The 16,885-nt window shown below is 39.2% G+C and overlaps 1 protein-coding gene across 3 annotated transcripts in view; it reads left to right on the top strand.

The window, feature by feature from the left end:
- Nucleotides 1-2,475: 2,475 nt before the first annotated feature.
- Nucleotides 2,476-16,885, top strand: part of MPPED2 (metallophosphoesterase domain containing 2) — a 159,650-nt gene continuing 145,240 nt past the window's right edge. For 2 of the 3 annotated variants that reach the window (XM_083350111.1, XM_083350109.1), the window contains exons 1-2: nt 2,476-2,751; nt 9,555-9,798. In XM_083350111.1, coding sequence (XP_083206237.1) covers nt 9,671-9,798 — 128 coding nt within the window. In that variant the 5' untranslated portion in view covers nt 2,476-2,751; nt 9,555-9,670. Of the gene's footprint in view, nt 2,752-9,532; nt 9,799-16,885 lie in introns of those variants that run through there. The other variant, XM_083350110.1, reaches the window with a different exon arrangement.

Raw genomic sequence — 16,885 nt, 5'->3', positions numbered from 1 at the left:
ACACTTAGTGATTTTAGATATTTATGTCACAATTTTCATGGTTTTAATTTGAGACCAAGAAGGCTAAAAATGACAAGTAACGTTATGGTATATGGAATGTATCACTATTATGTTTATTTTTCAGTTTTTCCTATCAAGCTTGCTTTTTGTTATGCTTTAGGATTATTTATTATATTTTATTCTATCTTGATTTTAATTGCGTTATGATTGCATTTTTTTAAGAATGCTGGTATTTTGGTTTAACCATTGTCCTTCTAAAATAGCCTATTATAATGAAAAGTCACTCTGTGAGTGAGATGGTTGATTCTAAATTTGATATATAAATAAAATATAAATAAGTAAAATGACGTAAATATCCATATAATTTTTAACGTTGCAATGCTTGAGCATTCTCATTCATATCTATCATTAGTTGCATGCATGATTTCCAGTACAGATAAGAATAATCCAATTAACTTCAGGTATTGGTTATGAGGAGGAAATTTACTATAACCTACAATAATTAATTTAAGAATTAATCATTAAGTTTGCTACCCCACATTTTCTAGAAAATCCTATTAAATCCAGTAAGGTTTACTTCTAGAGCTACATGGAATTGCACTCTAAATGAATTTTCTGAAGAACATGCATTTTATTTAACAACAGGTTATATGTTCCAAAAATGCAGCCATTTTTTAAAAAAATGTTTGAAAATTGTTTTTAAGGCTCACTGCTACCTGTGGCGTTCATATTTATTCTGTTGGTCCTAATATAGCCTCTGGGAGAAAAGGCTTTGCAAGATTTTTTTCATTGCAACATTTTGAAAAATCTGGTTCCAAAGCATTACTGTGGCTGCCTAAAGCATACAAAAATTGTAAACAGTAATCTCTATATACTGCCTTCCTTTGGAAAGATGATAGATGAATATTTCAAACTGTGCTTCTTAATAAAGTTAGAAAGAAACTGATGAAAATATATTTAACCTTGATATAACTTTCCATACATGAATCTCCCTTTTTTTAAAAAACAAAAACAAAAACTGTTTTACCCAGAAGCTGTATTGAGAATAGTTTTTTAAAGTCTAGACAAGCACAAAAATACCCCACAAAGCTTCACTGACATTATTAGTTATATCTGTCATTCCACTGATACAAAATTAATTTAAATGTTATTTCTTTGTATTGTATTTCCCTCATAGTTTTGTCTCGAATTTTTAACCATTAAGGACAGTTCTTTCTCATTCTTTCTAATTCTTTTTTTAGGAAGAATTTAACTTCAGGTATTGCTTATGAGGAGGAAATTTATTATAATCTACAATAATTAATTTAAGAATTAATAATTAAAATTGCTATGCAACATTTTCTAAAAACATCTTATTAAACTCAATAAAGCTTGCTTGTTAAGTTATAGAGCTTATTTAAAGTAATAGGCTTAAAAGCAGATTTTTTTTTTAAAAAAAAAGATTTGATAAATTTAGACTGCCTAGTTACCTGGGAGTAAGTCCCTCTAGGATAACATCTGAGTAAATATGTACAATATAAACTATGTGGAAATTAGATACAGTAGTTTAAAGGTCTGTTGTGAGTTACCTTTTTTTAGTAATAGATGATCAAGAAAAGGTCTTATTTTAAAAAGTTGCTTCCCAACCCATTTCACAAAAGGTTGAGATATGGATGACACAGTCATCCATTTTCATTCCTTTCTGTTCCATTTTCTTTTCCACTCTGTGTTTTGTGGAAATGCTGTAACTATCAGACAGCAATTTGAGACAAACCTGCAAATACATCCACACAAGAGACAAAATACATTTGTTTCTATACAAACATAATTTCATGGCTGTTTTTACAAACATGTTTTCGGCTGAGATCCTGATCGTACAGCATTCATTTTTCTTGCTTTTAACCCTCCTGCTAATATTACTTTTTTTAAAAAAAAAATGCACCTTGTTATATTTCTTAAAGGGAAGGGAAGGTGGAGGGAACCCCACCACAGTCTGATTAATGAAGATGACGACATAACGAGCGGAAAAACATCGAAGCACTCTGAGGATTTGCACGCCTTGGGTCTCCTCTCCCATTTAATCTTTAATCTTTCAGGCAGGGGCAAAAGATTCACCGCCGTTCGGCAAGGGATGCTGGCTCTTCTTTTTTTGGGCTGTGTGTGTGTGGCGGGGGGGCAGTGAAGAGTAAGATTCAACAGCAGCAGGGAGGAGCTCGCTCTGTGTTTGTGTGTGTATGTGTGTGTGTGTGTGTGTGTGTGTGTGTGTGTGTAGTGTGCGCGCGTTTGGCCGCCCTGTTTCCTGGTGCTCTGCTCCCTGACCCCAGTGGCAGTCCTTACTCATTGCACTGTTCTCTTCCTTCTTCGCTTCTTTCTCTCTCTCTCTCCCTCCCCCTCCCCCGTCTCTCTCTCTCTCTCTCCCCCCCTCTTTCCTTTTCGTTCCCCACTTCAAATCACGGACTGTTCTTATTTTCTCCCCCCCCCCTTTTTTTTCTTTTCTTTTCCCTCGCTGCCTCTCTCTCCTCTCTTTCGTTCCCCCCCCCGCCCACGGGATCCTTGGCGGGTCGGAGGTTCTGCCCTGCCTTACAACCAGCCGCCCACCTTATGCCAAGGTCTCCCTGTGGCTCTTTCGCTCTCTGTAACCAGCGGCTTCTCGGCAGCGTCGCCCCCCCCCACCCCACCCCGCTCCCCTCATGGATCGGCTCCTTCCCCAGCACTGAAGGCATCCTTAGGAATACACCTCAACCTCCAGGAAAATAAAAAGAGGCAGAGAAGGTAAATCATCCGCCCCGTTCAGAGAGAGAGAGAGAGAGAGAGAGAGAGAGAGAGAGAAGGGGGGAGGAAGAGGACTCCCGATGGAAGAAGGGAGAGGAGAGGAGAATTACCAATAACAAACACAAAGCGCTGGGTTAGAGGTGCCTTGTCATGTACAAGGAGATCAGAGAGGGCAACCGCCGCGAAACAATAATCAGACTCAAACGGGCTGCTTCTTTGCCATTCGCTCTGGGTAGAACGGGGTGGTTTAAAAAAGGCTTTGGAGAAGGGAAGCTAATTTGCTGATCTGCGCAAGGGTCGGTTTCTTTTGCCTCCTTCTTCCTCCTCCTCCTCCTCCTCCTTCCCACCCTCGCTTGCAATGCCCCCACATCTCTTCCTTCTTCTCCTCCTCTTCCTCCTCCTGCTCCCCCCCCCTTTCCCGGATTCGGCGTTCATTTCTTGCCTTTGCGGAGCTGTGGGGTGGGTGGGAGGGAGGGGGGGCGGCGGCGGCGGTTTGGGAATAGATTTGGCCGAGGAGATTAATTTTGCTCGTTGTTTACTAGCGAGTCTCCGGGTGATCGAGGGGTTGTAATGTTAAGAGCACGACCGGGGGAAGGGTAGGCCAAAGGGAGCAGCATTGTGCTCTGCGAGATTGCCGGAGAAAAACGAGGCGAAACGGTAGATCGAGGGAGTGAAATGCAAAAGTATTACTTCTTAGGCTGAAAAAACTGAAAACGTGTGACTGGCGGGAGAGAAGGACGGCGCCGGGAGGGGCGGGGGAGAAACCGTTTGTTCTTGCCGTATTTCCCCGCTTGCCAAGAGGCTTGCTTTTGCACCTTTTTCTCCCCACCTCCCCAATTTCCATAGGGCAAGAAAATCCGTGGGGGAAAAGCTGGGCAGAAAAATAATAATTAAACTACTGAATTGCAAATGTTTTTTTTTTTTTACTATTGCTGCAGTTTTCCACGTTTCTTTCACGTTCAAGACAGCTACATTTCCCCCCCCTCTTTTCTCTCCCTCTCTTCCCCGGCTGCTTTTCCAAAACATGCTTTGAAAAATCAATGGTCCCCCGAGGCCTAAGCCTACTTGGAAACCTTTGCATTTTATTGGGATGTATTCGCCTCCCTGTTTGCATGCTGTTAATCGCGATTATTTTATTTATATATCTATCTATATATTTCCTCCCTTGCTCTAGGATTATGTCATTCCCCCCCCTGCCATCCCTCAACCCGACCGACCTGAAAGTGTCGTAGCGTCGTGAGAAACAGGAGTTAGAGCGATCGGCTTGTATTTTGGCGAGGAGCGGGGTGTAGGTTTTTTGTCATTGCAGAGATCCGAGTCGGGGGGGAAAAAACAAACCAACATGAAAACTTTAAGCGCGCGCGCCCAAAGCCATACTTAGGCAGTAGCCCGCAAAAGGATTTTTTTTTTGGGGGGGGAGGGTGTCGAGAGAGACATTGCCCCCCCCTCCCAAAGTTAATAGAAGGGTTGAAAAATGTGCAACTTTTTTGCGGAGCGTGCTTGTTATGGGTTAGCAGACTCGATCGGTGTTCTCGTGCCAGTTTGAAAAGCAAGGGAGAATCAGGTTGGGATGAAATGACGTTGGGAAGAGGGGGGGGGAGCGATAGAAAAGGCAGGATGGTGCGCAGTCAAAGCTATTGGCCGCTGATTGTGATCAATCATTCCTAGCCCTGGCAAGAGGGAATGGGCGAGGGAGAGAGGAACCAGCTCAAACACCCTGCGAGGATTCAGAGGAGTGCAGCCACCTAGCCGGGAAAGAAAGGGGGAGAAAATCCACCCAGCGCTGCTTACTTACATGGGCATGGAGTGACGGCCACCAAGAGGTAGTGCCTGCAACCTGGGACGTCTTCCGTGCTCCTGGTCCCTTTCGGCTAAAGTGTCTGGAGGAAATGCATCTTTGCAACAGAGGGAGAGGCTTGACGCTGTAAGGGTTTCTTTCTCTAAAAGGGTCCCCCAAATGCTTGCGGGATGCAAGAGGGAGTAGGGATGCAAGAGGGAGTACCGGCAGGGTGGTTTGATGAAGGAAAACTTGACTTGGTCTCTTTTACAGGCCGGATGTTTGGGATAATATGTTTCTGCTTAACTGTTGCTTTGATGTAACTCAAGATCCCTTCCTCTCCCAGTGACAGTTTACCTAGCATTGGGAATATAGTAGTAGCATGCTGATTCTGATCGATGGTATTGCACAAGATTGCAGTGAGAGTGTAAACTTGCACGGCCAGAAGAGATGGGAAGTCGAAAAGATATTGGGCAAGGAGGTAGTGGCTGGTCACTTCTCTTATCAAGAAAACTTCATAGATGTGACTCTGTGAGTCAGCCAGAGTCAAAGTTGGACTGGAGTCTTCTTTGCCCTCTCTCTCTCTCTCTCTCTCTCTCTCTCTCTCTCACACACACACACACACACACACACACACAAACTTAATCTACAGTCCTCACACTGACAGTGAAATAGGTTCCACTGAGAATGAGACTTGTTTAGGACTCGACATGCATTGATATGCATATATATTGCCTGTTTGCTGCTTTATTTTGCATCAGTTAATATAAGCCTGTATAGAGGTCTAATATGGGTATTCTTCCCCTTTATCTCAAATATTTCAGGATTTCTCTGGCTAGTGCTAGTTAAAAGTAAAGGTAAACTATAACACTCCCAGGTGATGAATTAAATGATGGATTTCTCTTCCTTCGCCTTGTTATGGATGTTTTTTTCCCCCTCTCAAGAAATAATGGGTTTGGGTATTATTTTTAATTTTCTATCTTGCCACTGATTAAAAATGCAATCCTTCACAGTGCTTTGTGTTGTGAGAAATTTGCAGTGTAATTGTTATCTGTGTCCTTTTGTAGACTTCAAACTAAACCAATGAATTCATTTGATCTTGTGGTGTTTTTCCATCATATCAACTATATTTTTGTAAGATGTTGTCATTTTTGGGTTCTTTGAATTCTATAATCATATATGAGATACAGTAATTCAGTAACACAGTAATTCAGGGTTGTTGGTAATTTTTTGGTTATATTAGCATTAAAATGAATACCAAGGTCAAAGCTATTCCATAGTATGTATATCTCCTTTAGGAAATGATTGTTCTAAGGAAAAGAAAAGAATTATATTGTTAAAACAAATTCTTATGGGACGCTAATACCAGCATGTATGTAAAAGTTTTGAAGTAGTTGACTTTGCCTTATATTTTCTTCAAAGAGTTATTCATTGAAGATCACAGCCATTCTGTTTAATATGAGGGCTATTTTGCATTAGAAAGACATTAAAAGAAAATTAATAAAATTAGTCTCTTTGATACAATATATAATCTTTATTCCTGAGTTTGATATTTATTGAAGGTCATTTAAAAAGCTGTATTTTTCTTCCGTTCAGTAAGTGAATTATAAATGACATATTTCACTTAAAAATTCAAAAGTGAAATTCAAGATTTTCTGCATGTGTATCTGTATACTTAAGCCTTAACATTCCCCCCCCTCAGAGTTGAAAGTTACATAGAAAATAAATAGAATTGAATTAAGATTTTAAATTCTCTTTACTGAGCTTTTTATAATATGTAACATTAATTCCGTCAGATAATGAAAATACAGTGGCTTATCTATTTTTAAAGGGCAGAAAAAGTATGGGATTGTATTTCATTAATATTGTCTTTTATCCAATAGAATATGCTTTGTGTGAGGAAAAAAATTGCTATGCCATTTCAACATTACTGTCTAACGTCCGCCAAGACTAAAATTCTCACAATACAAAGTGTGTTTTTTCCCCCTCTGAGCTCTCAGGGCTAACATTCTTTTTTAATGACAGTCATTTCTCTAACGGGAAGATGTTTTCATTTGTATTTACTTTTCAGTGCAGTGCAATTATGCAGCTCCACACTGCACACTGCTTTCATAGTTAGTATCTCAAAAGAGAATTACAGTCTTCACTACAGAACTGCAATTGGAAGCAGGTGTTGTATTTTACTGTTATGCAAAATAACAGTAAAATATAATTGTGGTGGAAATTAAGGAAACAGCTGCAAAGTTGGTATGGAGGTTCCTTCATTATAATTTGTAGACAGTTATCTTGCACGAATAACTGGGGAAATATTTTATGTACTGAATCTTTTATATACACATGCATACATATTATGTGTGTGTGTGTGTGTGTGTGTGTGTGTGTGTGTGTGTAGATCCAACTTAATGAAATTTAATGAAGTACATTTCATTTGGGTCTATAGCTGGTTGATGGAATTAGGATTTTATTTCATCATCATGGCTTTTCATAATTTGAAACAAACAATCCTGATTATAAAAAGGGAGTTGTGAGAGTCCTTAACCTACCTACCATATGGAATTCTATGTAGGCCTGAGATTGTGTAACAATAAAAGGGAGATGCCCATCATAGGGCATCTGTCATTTGAAAATTTGTTTCTTGAATTTTGTTCTGAAGTAGAGTTTAAACTTCGTTGTATACTCTTACACACTTAATTTTGAACAGTATTTGGATTCAAAGATAGCATCATTGTAGGAAAAGTGCCGTATAGTATACAGCATGGGACTTTCTGGCTATTCCTAGCTCTTCTCTGTTATAGCAAAGGGGCATATTTCAAGTTTGGAACAGTATAGGGTTCTAAACGCTGTGTATTTTGGAGTTACTGAAAAAGCCCAGATGCTTTTTAATATATATTTTTATCTCACTTTAGAAGTGGATTACTCCCCTTCCTACAACATTTTTAAAGGTGTTTTTTGGTAATAAAATAATGAGTTTTTTTTTCCAATTGCTAGATTTGGAATCAGAAATATTATTTCTGTGATTGATGGTAGGCTTTTAGAATAACGTGGTCCAGTAACCAAGATTGGAAGCAGTGTATTCTCTGATAGAAGTGGGGAGAAAAAATATTTATCTGAAAAACATGGATTGACAGATAAATATATATATGTATTTGAGAATAGAAGTGGGGGTGTGCAGAAATGAATTGTTATAATGTATTTGCCCAAATTTATGTACCTTTGAGTGGGGAGGATTATTTTTAATGGTATGGTTTGACAAAAATTGGGATAGAAGATACTGCATCATGTTGTTCAAATTGATCTGAACAAATACAAACAGGAGAAGGAAGTTATATAGGTAAAGTAAGCAGATAGAAATGTGTGACATAGTTTAATCAATTTAAGATAAAATGGCTCATAGTAATAAATTAAGAGCTTTAATCTAGAGTGTACAGTTGTATGTTTTAGCTTCCAATGGAAATATGTTAGAGGAATAGGACTGTAGGTGATAACACATTTATCCCATGGCTTTTAAGCACATTCCATTTTGCATTCTAATAATTAAAAAGTAGACAGCTCTAGTAGGATGTTAAAATAGTAGAGAGAAGTTCTTCTACCATACTCTTATGTATCAATTCAATTGTCATAATTCACCAACCATAGCCAAGTTAAGTCCAAAGCACCTGGAAGGTAACAGATGGATAAAAGGAGCCCTTAGAACATAAGCATTGCCTTGACAGATGTATGGATCATACCAAGGTCCATCTGCTCATGCAATCTGTTTCTAAAACTGGTCTTCTAGGTACTTCTGTAAACTTGCAAGTGGTATATAATGGGAATGGCCATCCTTGCTTATTTTTCTTCAGTCTGGTATTGAAGAGCATATTACTTCTGAAAGCAGATACCCTGTTTAGCTTAAATGACTGATAAACTGAATGCTCTTATTTAACCTTTTGTAGTCATTTAGTCACAAAATCTTAGTGTTTGCATTGCATTCAAGATGCATAATTCTTGCCCCCCCCCCCCCCCCCGTCTTGGACTCCTTTCTAGTGCTTTCTCTGGATGATCTGGAATTTGAATATTATAATAAAGAGAAGGGGGGGGAGTATGCATTTTTAAACTTTTTTTTCAAATTATAACTTTCTAAATCTTTGCTACATTCATCCTTAGATTGACTTTGCAAATTAGAAAGTTATATTATCATTATCTTTTCCTTCTAACAGGTGCTATATCTTGGTCTTTTATTTGCCCATTTTTTAATCGCCTCATTTCCAGCTCTATGGCAACTTATGAAATGGAGTCACTGAATGTGATAAATAGCTATAATTGTATTTTGAAATATGGCACATGATTCTGGCAATACATTATTAAAACATCAGTGAGAAATGTAAGGGAAATTCAAAATAAAGGGTATAATTACATTTTATTTGTTTTACAGTAATATAATGTAAGATAACATACCCATAATGGAGTGTTTTGACATTTGCCAAAATAAAACTATATTTGCAAAGTATAGAAGGAGAAAAAAAGAGAAATAGATGACAACTGTTGAATGACAAGATACTTGTATACTGGATTTTTTTAAAAAAAATAAACTTGTGTTGCTTTTATTAGAACTGGTAGATTTAAATATACAAAGAACATAGTTTTAAATTCAATATAAAAATAAGAACATTTTATTAGGACTAATAGGACATGCAAGCAACCGCTGCAGCTTGGCATATGAACCAGCAAACTAGGTCTTTTCTAAGATCCGATATTTCCCTTCCTTCCTAATTTTCCATTATGTTCTGGTCAGTCTGCAGTGTGTGATCACTGCAAGCAACTTTAAACTTCCTTCCCAAAGATTGTACTTTTGAATGCCTACTGATATCTTTCCTCTTGGTTGTGGACAGTTTTGATTTACAGAATTATCCATGTTTGGAGATTGAGTTTGCTATGAGTATGTATGCTAATGTGATATAGGAAAGATGCATCAAGACAAATGTTAGGCTGAGCTTAATGTTTTTAGATGGAATTTCAAAATGATAAATGTCTCCATATTGTTGTCCAGAATTCTACAGAGTTCATGAGGACATCTTTGGCTTCCAACATTGGCTGAAACACAATGCTCATTCCTGTCTTTTGCTCTGGAAAGTTGTAAGTCGCTCATGTCTATAAAGAGGAAGCATGGCACATGGAATTCCTTCACAAGGCAAAGTTTCCATTTCTGTGGATGAATACAGCTCAAATCCAACCCAGGCATTCACACACTACAATATTAACCAAAGCCGATTCCAGCCTCCACATGTACACATGTAAGTACAGTTGAGCCATTCATGTTGTCAATCATTGTGTAACCATCTTCATTGATATCAAAGGGATTTTTAAAAATCATGTCTATCCTGCATTAATTATCTAATTTATCTACTTTATGCTTACAATGGAGCTGTGGATTTTTCTAACATATATTTTTCATTTATTTTTCAGTATAATTCAGAATAGTAAACTAGGCTAATCTAGACATTCCTAACACAGTGACTTAATATAAGCATTTAAAAACATAAATAATTGGACTTTAAAAATTACTTGACAATTTTGTAGCTTTTACCAGGATCATGCCTCCAGGCATCTTTGCAGGGATAAAGACTAAAACATTTTTTTAGTTTTTTTAGAAAATAGGAGATGATTGAAACATTAGCTATTCTATTGTGTGAACTGCAATGAAGTTGTTAACAACCCTAAGAATAGGATGTGGAAGTATTGCAATTATTGCTGCCCTCTGCTATAAATAAGTCAATCAAAAATGTCCAAAATGGGTTGCATAGTATGTTAGATTCAAAGAGCTCCAGATGTCAGAGACTTGGTTAAAACTCAGTGCAATTTTGTATGTGAGCTGCAGGCCTTGTAACTTGTAGCTTTATTGATTTCACTGGAACTTGCCAGAGGGACATATTTTGTGAAAATGTGAGCACCCTTCCCCCTCTCTTTGCACTCAGCTGCGAAATAGGCCTAATTGGGACTAATTGTCTCCTGATCACTGAATCCTTTGTCCTCCTTGTTGTAAGGGGAACGTGTGCCGCATGCTGCATTCTTCTGTCAAGAAAGACAAAGGATTCCAAGAGGGCTGAACTATTAATCCCAAGAAATACAAATACTGTATTAAAATAATGTTTATGTCCCAGACTTAAACCAACAAAGGCAGAGCAAAAGGTCTTTTCCTTAGCTTGCTTTGGTTTTGGTATTGTGTCTTCTGAGATCTTACAGCAGAAGGACTTAACAGAGACCAAGTGCTGTCTCATGTATATCTTATAAGTGTGGGTGTGTATGTATTGTGTGTCCATGCTCCATAAACACACACCTTTTTAAAAACTAAGTAAAGTCTTAAATTCCAGATTTCCTTCCCATTGTTTAGTGAATTGTGATCTTTATCAGGCATTTTTAGCTAAGCTGCTTTTTTCCCCCTGGTCTAATGGATAGGTTAAATTATAAAACAAAGGGGCACCTCTTGACCTCACAGTGACCCAAAGCGAATGGGGTATTTCATTCATTGTGTGGATAATAGCTTTTGCATAGTGAGAATGCTGAAGCATGTTGCTACTTTGAACTCTACTTGGGAGGAGGTATAAAATACCTGATAAGATGTTTTCTATTGAACAATCTTCTGTTGCACTGAGGGTGGTATGCAAGCCTTTGAGATATGCAGAGCTCCTCAGTAAATGGAAAGCACACATATTTCCATCCATACCAAAAGAAAGGGTCATTGCCAATGCAAATATTTTAATCCCTTTAAAACACAGTTGCCCTTTCACGGAAGAGTTTAAAAAAGGGCTTGGGGCACCATGTAAAAAAATAATAATCATGTGGTCAGCTTGTACCTTAGAAGTATTTCTTCTACCAGTGGGGTAAACTCTGAATTTTAGAAACATTTGAAATAGGTGTAGTAGGTGTTTGAATGAATGCAATTCAAGAGAAAAAAAATACCCAGCTCTGCCTTCATGTTTGTCTTTCCACATGATTTAATAGTTTTGCAATGAGAAAGAATTCCAGGTGTTATTTTAACAAATTGCTTTTATCTGATTGTTGAATTGAACTGTAGCTACATTTGTTGCACAGAACCTGGCAGTACAATATGCCGTGCAGTTCATTTTGCATTGTACAGATTTTACATGAGCTTTGAGTTCTCTTTGAAGCTTTGGAAAACGCAGAATGATGAAATGTTGAAATCTAGTTTTACTTTTAAAAATAGGATGTTATTATTCTGTGGAAGTGGAATGAGGTTTTCTCCATAATTAGTTGCAAAATAAAAATAAAACCCCCATTTGTTTCTAGAAATTAATGGCTACATTGATTTATCTCTAAGTGCAATGTTTTACATGGATAGATTTTTGTTTATTTGTTAATCAGCTTAATTAAAGAAATCTGCTGAAACTTAGAAAAGGTGTGCAGCTTGTTCCAGATCTATTCATGAATTCCATGAAGTTGCTTGAGAATAATAATCGAGGAAGACAAAATGTAAGACAATCTCTAGCAGAATTAAAATATAGAATTTTTATGGTTATTGGAGAAGGTTCCATATATTTTCTGTTTCTTTGTAACTTTTTTTTGATTAAGGGGCTTTAATTCAGTCTGTATTTGTTATATTTCTGTATGTTTTCTATTTCTTTGTACATGCTTCTTTTTTGCTTAAGGGACTTTAATTTGGATATGTACAAACAATTGTGTGGACGTACTTTTTTACATCTAAGAATAGAGCTGCAGGAACCTAGAACTTTGATAGGTTTTGTTACAGGATTTCTTTCAATGGCATTCTATTGCCATGTTTACAGAGGTACACAACTTGAACTACAAAAGATGGAAAGCGAGCATAAATTAACAAAATTGTTGGTAGTAAATAAAGAAAGCTGCTTGGCCTATTTTTTCTCCTTGAAATAATTTCCTGCCAAAGATGTACAGATAGTCCTCGATTTACTGCCACAGTTGAGCCCAAAACTTCTGTTGTTAAGTGAGACATTTGTTAAATTGAGTTTTGTCCCATTTTGCGACCTTTCTTGCCACAGTTGTTAAGTGAATCAGTGCAGTTATTAAGTTAGCAAACATGGCTGGCTTTATCTTTATTTCCCCATTGACTTCGCTTGTCAGAAGGTCGCCAAAGGTGATCACATGACCCCTGGGACACTGCAACCGTCATAAATGTGACTCAATTGTCAGGCATCTGAATGTAAATCACATGACCCTAGGGAGGCTGCAATGGTCATAAATGTGAATTTTTTTATTTTTTTTATTTTAATTCCATTTATATCCCGCCCTTCTCCGAAGACTCAGGGCGGCTTACAAGCTTAGCAGTAGCCTTCATTCTATGTATATGCCTGCTTATTAGGGCTTTCATACCCCCCCAAGCGGCATTATTACAAAGTCAGCTTAATTGCCCTCAACAATCTGGGTCCTCATTTTACCTACCTCGGGAGGATGGAAGGCTGAGTCAACCTTGAGCCTGGTCATAAGTCACGTTTTTCAGTGCCGTTGTAACTTTGCACGGTCATTAATCAAACTGTTGTAAGTCGAGGACTACCTCTGTTAGGCTATAAAATAAAAATCCTGAATTTGATTAAAAACATAAGGAAAATTTTTGCCCTGCAGTGTTGCAAAGTATTAAAAAATGCTTCCTTAATCACAATTAAGATACTAGTGGACTCAGAAGTTGAAAAAAAACCTGTTGTTGGTTCCATATTTCTGCTGTCTCCCTGTTCTTCCTCTATATGTTTCTGAGTTAATTCCATGAATTATGTACAGGTAGTTCTTGACCAATGACTACAATGGTACCCGAAATTTACATTGCCAAGCAAGACAATTAAGTTGAGTTTTGTCCCACTTTACAACCTTTCTTGCCACAGTTGTTAAATAAATTACTGCTGTTGTTAAGTTACTAACTTGGTAGTTAAGTGAATCTGACTTTCCCATTGACATTGGCTGTCAAAAAGTTGTAAAAGGTGATCACATGATCACAAAATACTGCAAACATCATACATACATTCAAGTTGCCAAGCGTCCAAATTACCACTATAAATGGTAATGGTTTGCCAATTAATCAAAACTGGATGACAGTATACATCTTTAAATTGTATTTTCCTTTCTAGATCAATCACTTTAGTGCAGTCTCTAACCCAGACATGTCAAACACAAGGCCCGGGGCCCGGATGCAGCCCGCGAAATGGTTTCATGTGGCCCACGAAGCCATCCTGGAAACAGTAAGGGAACGGCCCCCGCTGTCTTGGCCCCGGCCCAGGCTGGTCGGGAGTCAATGTACAATTTTGTGGTGGTTATCTATGCTAAAATACATTCAGTCTTAGCTCCATCTGTAAACAGCGAGGGACCAGCCCGTGCTGCGTCGGCCCTGCCCCCTGGGCACACGCTGGGGAGGTATCATCCTTTGTGAGGAATGAAGAAATGCACCATCGCCTGGAAGTGGCCAGCACATGGCCCTGCCTACTTTGGGCAGGCTAGGGGCTGGGCAGTGTTGTGCTTCTCTTCAGATTCATGCCACTTGGCTCAGCCTCTCGGCACTGTGAGGAGAGCACCCTGCTGCTTGCCAAAACCGGGCAGGCTGGGGGCTGGGCAGCTTTGCACAGGTAACATTGACTCTCACGCTGCTCATGGCATCCCCTCCCACAGAGCCCACCAAGCCGGATATGTGAAGTAGGCGAGGGCCATGTGCTGGCCACTTCCAGGTGATAGTGCATTTCTTCATTCCTCACGAAGAATGACACTTCCTCAGCTGTGTTTCTTGCCTGTTTTTCTCCCTCAGATATTTTCCCAGCACTCTGTTCTTAGGAAGGAGGGAAGGAAAGAAGGAGAGGGAGAGTCTGAGGGAAGTCCTACCTTAGTCCTGCCCTGCTACCCTTCATCATCCCCTTGCCCCCTCCTCCTGGCCTCTCCTGGGGGGTCTCCCATCCTATTGCTAAGGAAGCTTTGGATACAAATCCAGGTTTCCTCACATGGAGAGGGAGTGGGCCTCCCTCTTGATTTTGCCCTCCTACCCATCATGAGCAACCTGGCTAAGGAGAGCAAGCATAGCAGCAACAACCTTGAGGAGGAGGTAAATGCAGCTGGGCACCCCTTTGGGGAAGTGGGGCTGGGCTTAGTGCCGTGTGTGCTTGAAGGCTGGGCTGGGCATTTGACCACCACGCCACCATCCAGCCTCCCCTGCACCCCTGCATGGCCTGAGAGGAACAGTGAGGCTCCTCCAGGGGACCATGCCTTGGTACTTCCCTGGTCCCATCTCCTTCTGCCAGAGACCCTCAGATCTGTCCCACTCCTGCCCAGGCCCCCATAGGCACCCTTGACACGAATGATATAGAGCTGGCCATGCCCACCCAGTAGGCCATATGCACTTCAGCCATGCCCACCCAGTAGGCTGTGGCCACCCTGGCTACACCACCCCCCAGGGCAACTGCAATGCTGATGCAGCCCTCAATGAAATTGAGTTTGACACCCCTGCTCTAACCTGTCTCATAGGCTTGCGGTGAAGTTGTTAGAGAGGCAGATTAAAGTAAAGGGCAATAAACATCCATTTAGCTTATTTGAAAACAAAGCATATTCATGTCTGTGTGAATTCAGGTAAATTTTAGCAAAATGTATAATAAAAAAGGTTACACAATAACACATACAAAATGGTTTCTGGAATCTTTTTCCCAGTTCCTTACCAACTGTAGCAATAGAAGGCTGGGTATATATTTTTTGCAACAAATGAATCTGGGGTATATGTGTGTATATTTCTGCTGTTCCTTTTTATGTTTTATGTGTGTTTGTGTATAAGTAGGAAAAGCTGTGTGAGCTGCTTTTACTTTATTCTGAATTGTATGCCCAGGTTGGAGAGAACTTGGAAAGGAATAGTCAACAACATTCTAGCTATTATCAATCTACTTTACCCAGGAATACAAAGGGATTATGTTTCCTGGAATATTTTTTTAGTCTGATATGGCTCATTTTCAAAGTTGGCCTATTCTTTTGTTAACTTCTCCCACCACAACAAATTTGGTCCCTTTAATTTTCAATTTTGAAACAGTTAACTATGTTGAATGAAAGTCAAGAGTTTCAAGCACCTTTACATACATTTCTTTTCAGTATTTCATTAGCTTGGAAAAATAAGAATGTTAGGCAGAGAGTGTGGTTTGATTAGAAATTCTTGTATCCTGTGTAAAAAAAAGCAAAATGTTTCCCTAGGATAAAGAAATACAGATAATGCAGTTGAACTTTAATTAAGGGTATTTCTTTCTGTAAATATGCTTGTTCTGTACTGGCAATTCTAGAATAATTTAACTGTATCTGACGAGACATGCAGTTTAAAAGGGCACTTATTTCTTCTGTAAAGACATTTCCCATTGCCTTTCTTTTACAATGAAGAATTTTGTAAGGGAAATAATACAAAATACTGAGAAATCAACCACCATGGATTTCTTCTTGTTATACATATATAATATGCTGGATTTGACATTGATAAATAGAGCAGTGAAAATAACTGTGTAAGTAACCAAAAACACATGTGAGATTGATTCTTATATGATTACATGGTAAAAATAACCTACCTTTCATTGGTCGCATTGTAGTTATAATTGCCAAGCCAGAGAAACTCCTGTAATAATTTTATTAATCTCTAGTGACTTTGAGATTATGATTGGCAAAGATGATGAAGCAAAAGTCAATTCTGAAATTAGAAGTAAATTACTACTACCACTCTTTTTACCATTTGAGCAGAAAAGAATAAATAGTCATTCATGTAATAAAATGGAATTTCTGCAATTCCTTAAACATGTTTCATTAAAAATATTGTTCTACTTAGTGGAGTTAGAAAAATTGTTTCATTTGATGTTTTATGTTGAAATTTGTATACTATTTAATTATTTATGGGTATTTTGGTATCTACTCTTTACAATATAATCTCTGTTTTATATGCAGTGAGAGCACAGAGGCGCAGGGGGGAAGGCAGGTGATCCGGATGTACTGTTTGGCACCTGGCTCGTGGGAGGCTCGCACAGCCACACCTGCAGCAGGCAGAGGCATGGGGGGGGTGAGACAGGCAATCCTGATGCGCCGCTCACTCCATCCCATTGTTTCTTGGCTTGCCCACAGCCGCACCAGGGCAGGCAGCTGTGTGTTGTGTCGGGATCGCCTACTTCCCCCCAGTGCCTCTGCCGGTGTCACCATGCAAGCCTCTCCGGAACCAGACAACCACGCAGCATGGCTGGATTGCCTGCCTCCCCTCCACGTGTGTGCCTCCACCTGCTGATTGGTCAGGTAATTAATTGACCTGTGCTGCACACGTTGCAAGGGCCCAGAGTCTGCCGGACACAGTGGCCCATGCGCACTTGCTGCTTCTTGTGTGCACCCTGGGGGGGATGCCCGGCC

This window comes from Vipera ursinii (genome assembly GCF_947247035.1).
Source record: "Vipera ursinii genome assembly, chromosome: 1".
NCBI lineage: Eukaryota > Metazoa > Chordata > Lepidosauria > Squamata > Viperidae > Vipera > Vipera ursinii.
This window is presented reverse-complemented; position numbering and strand designations above follow the sequence as displayed.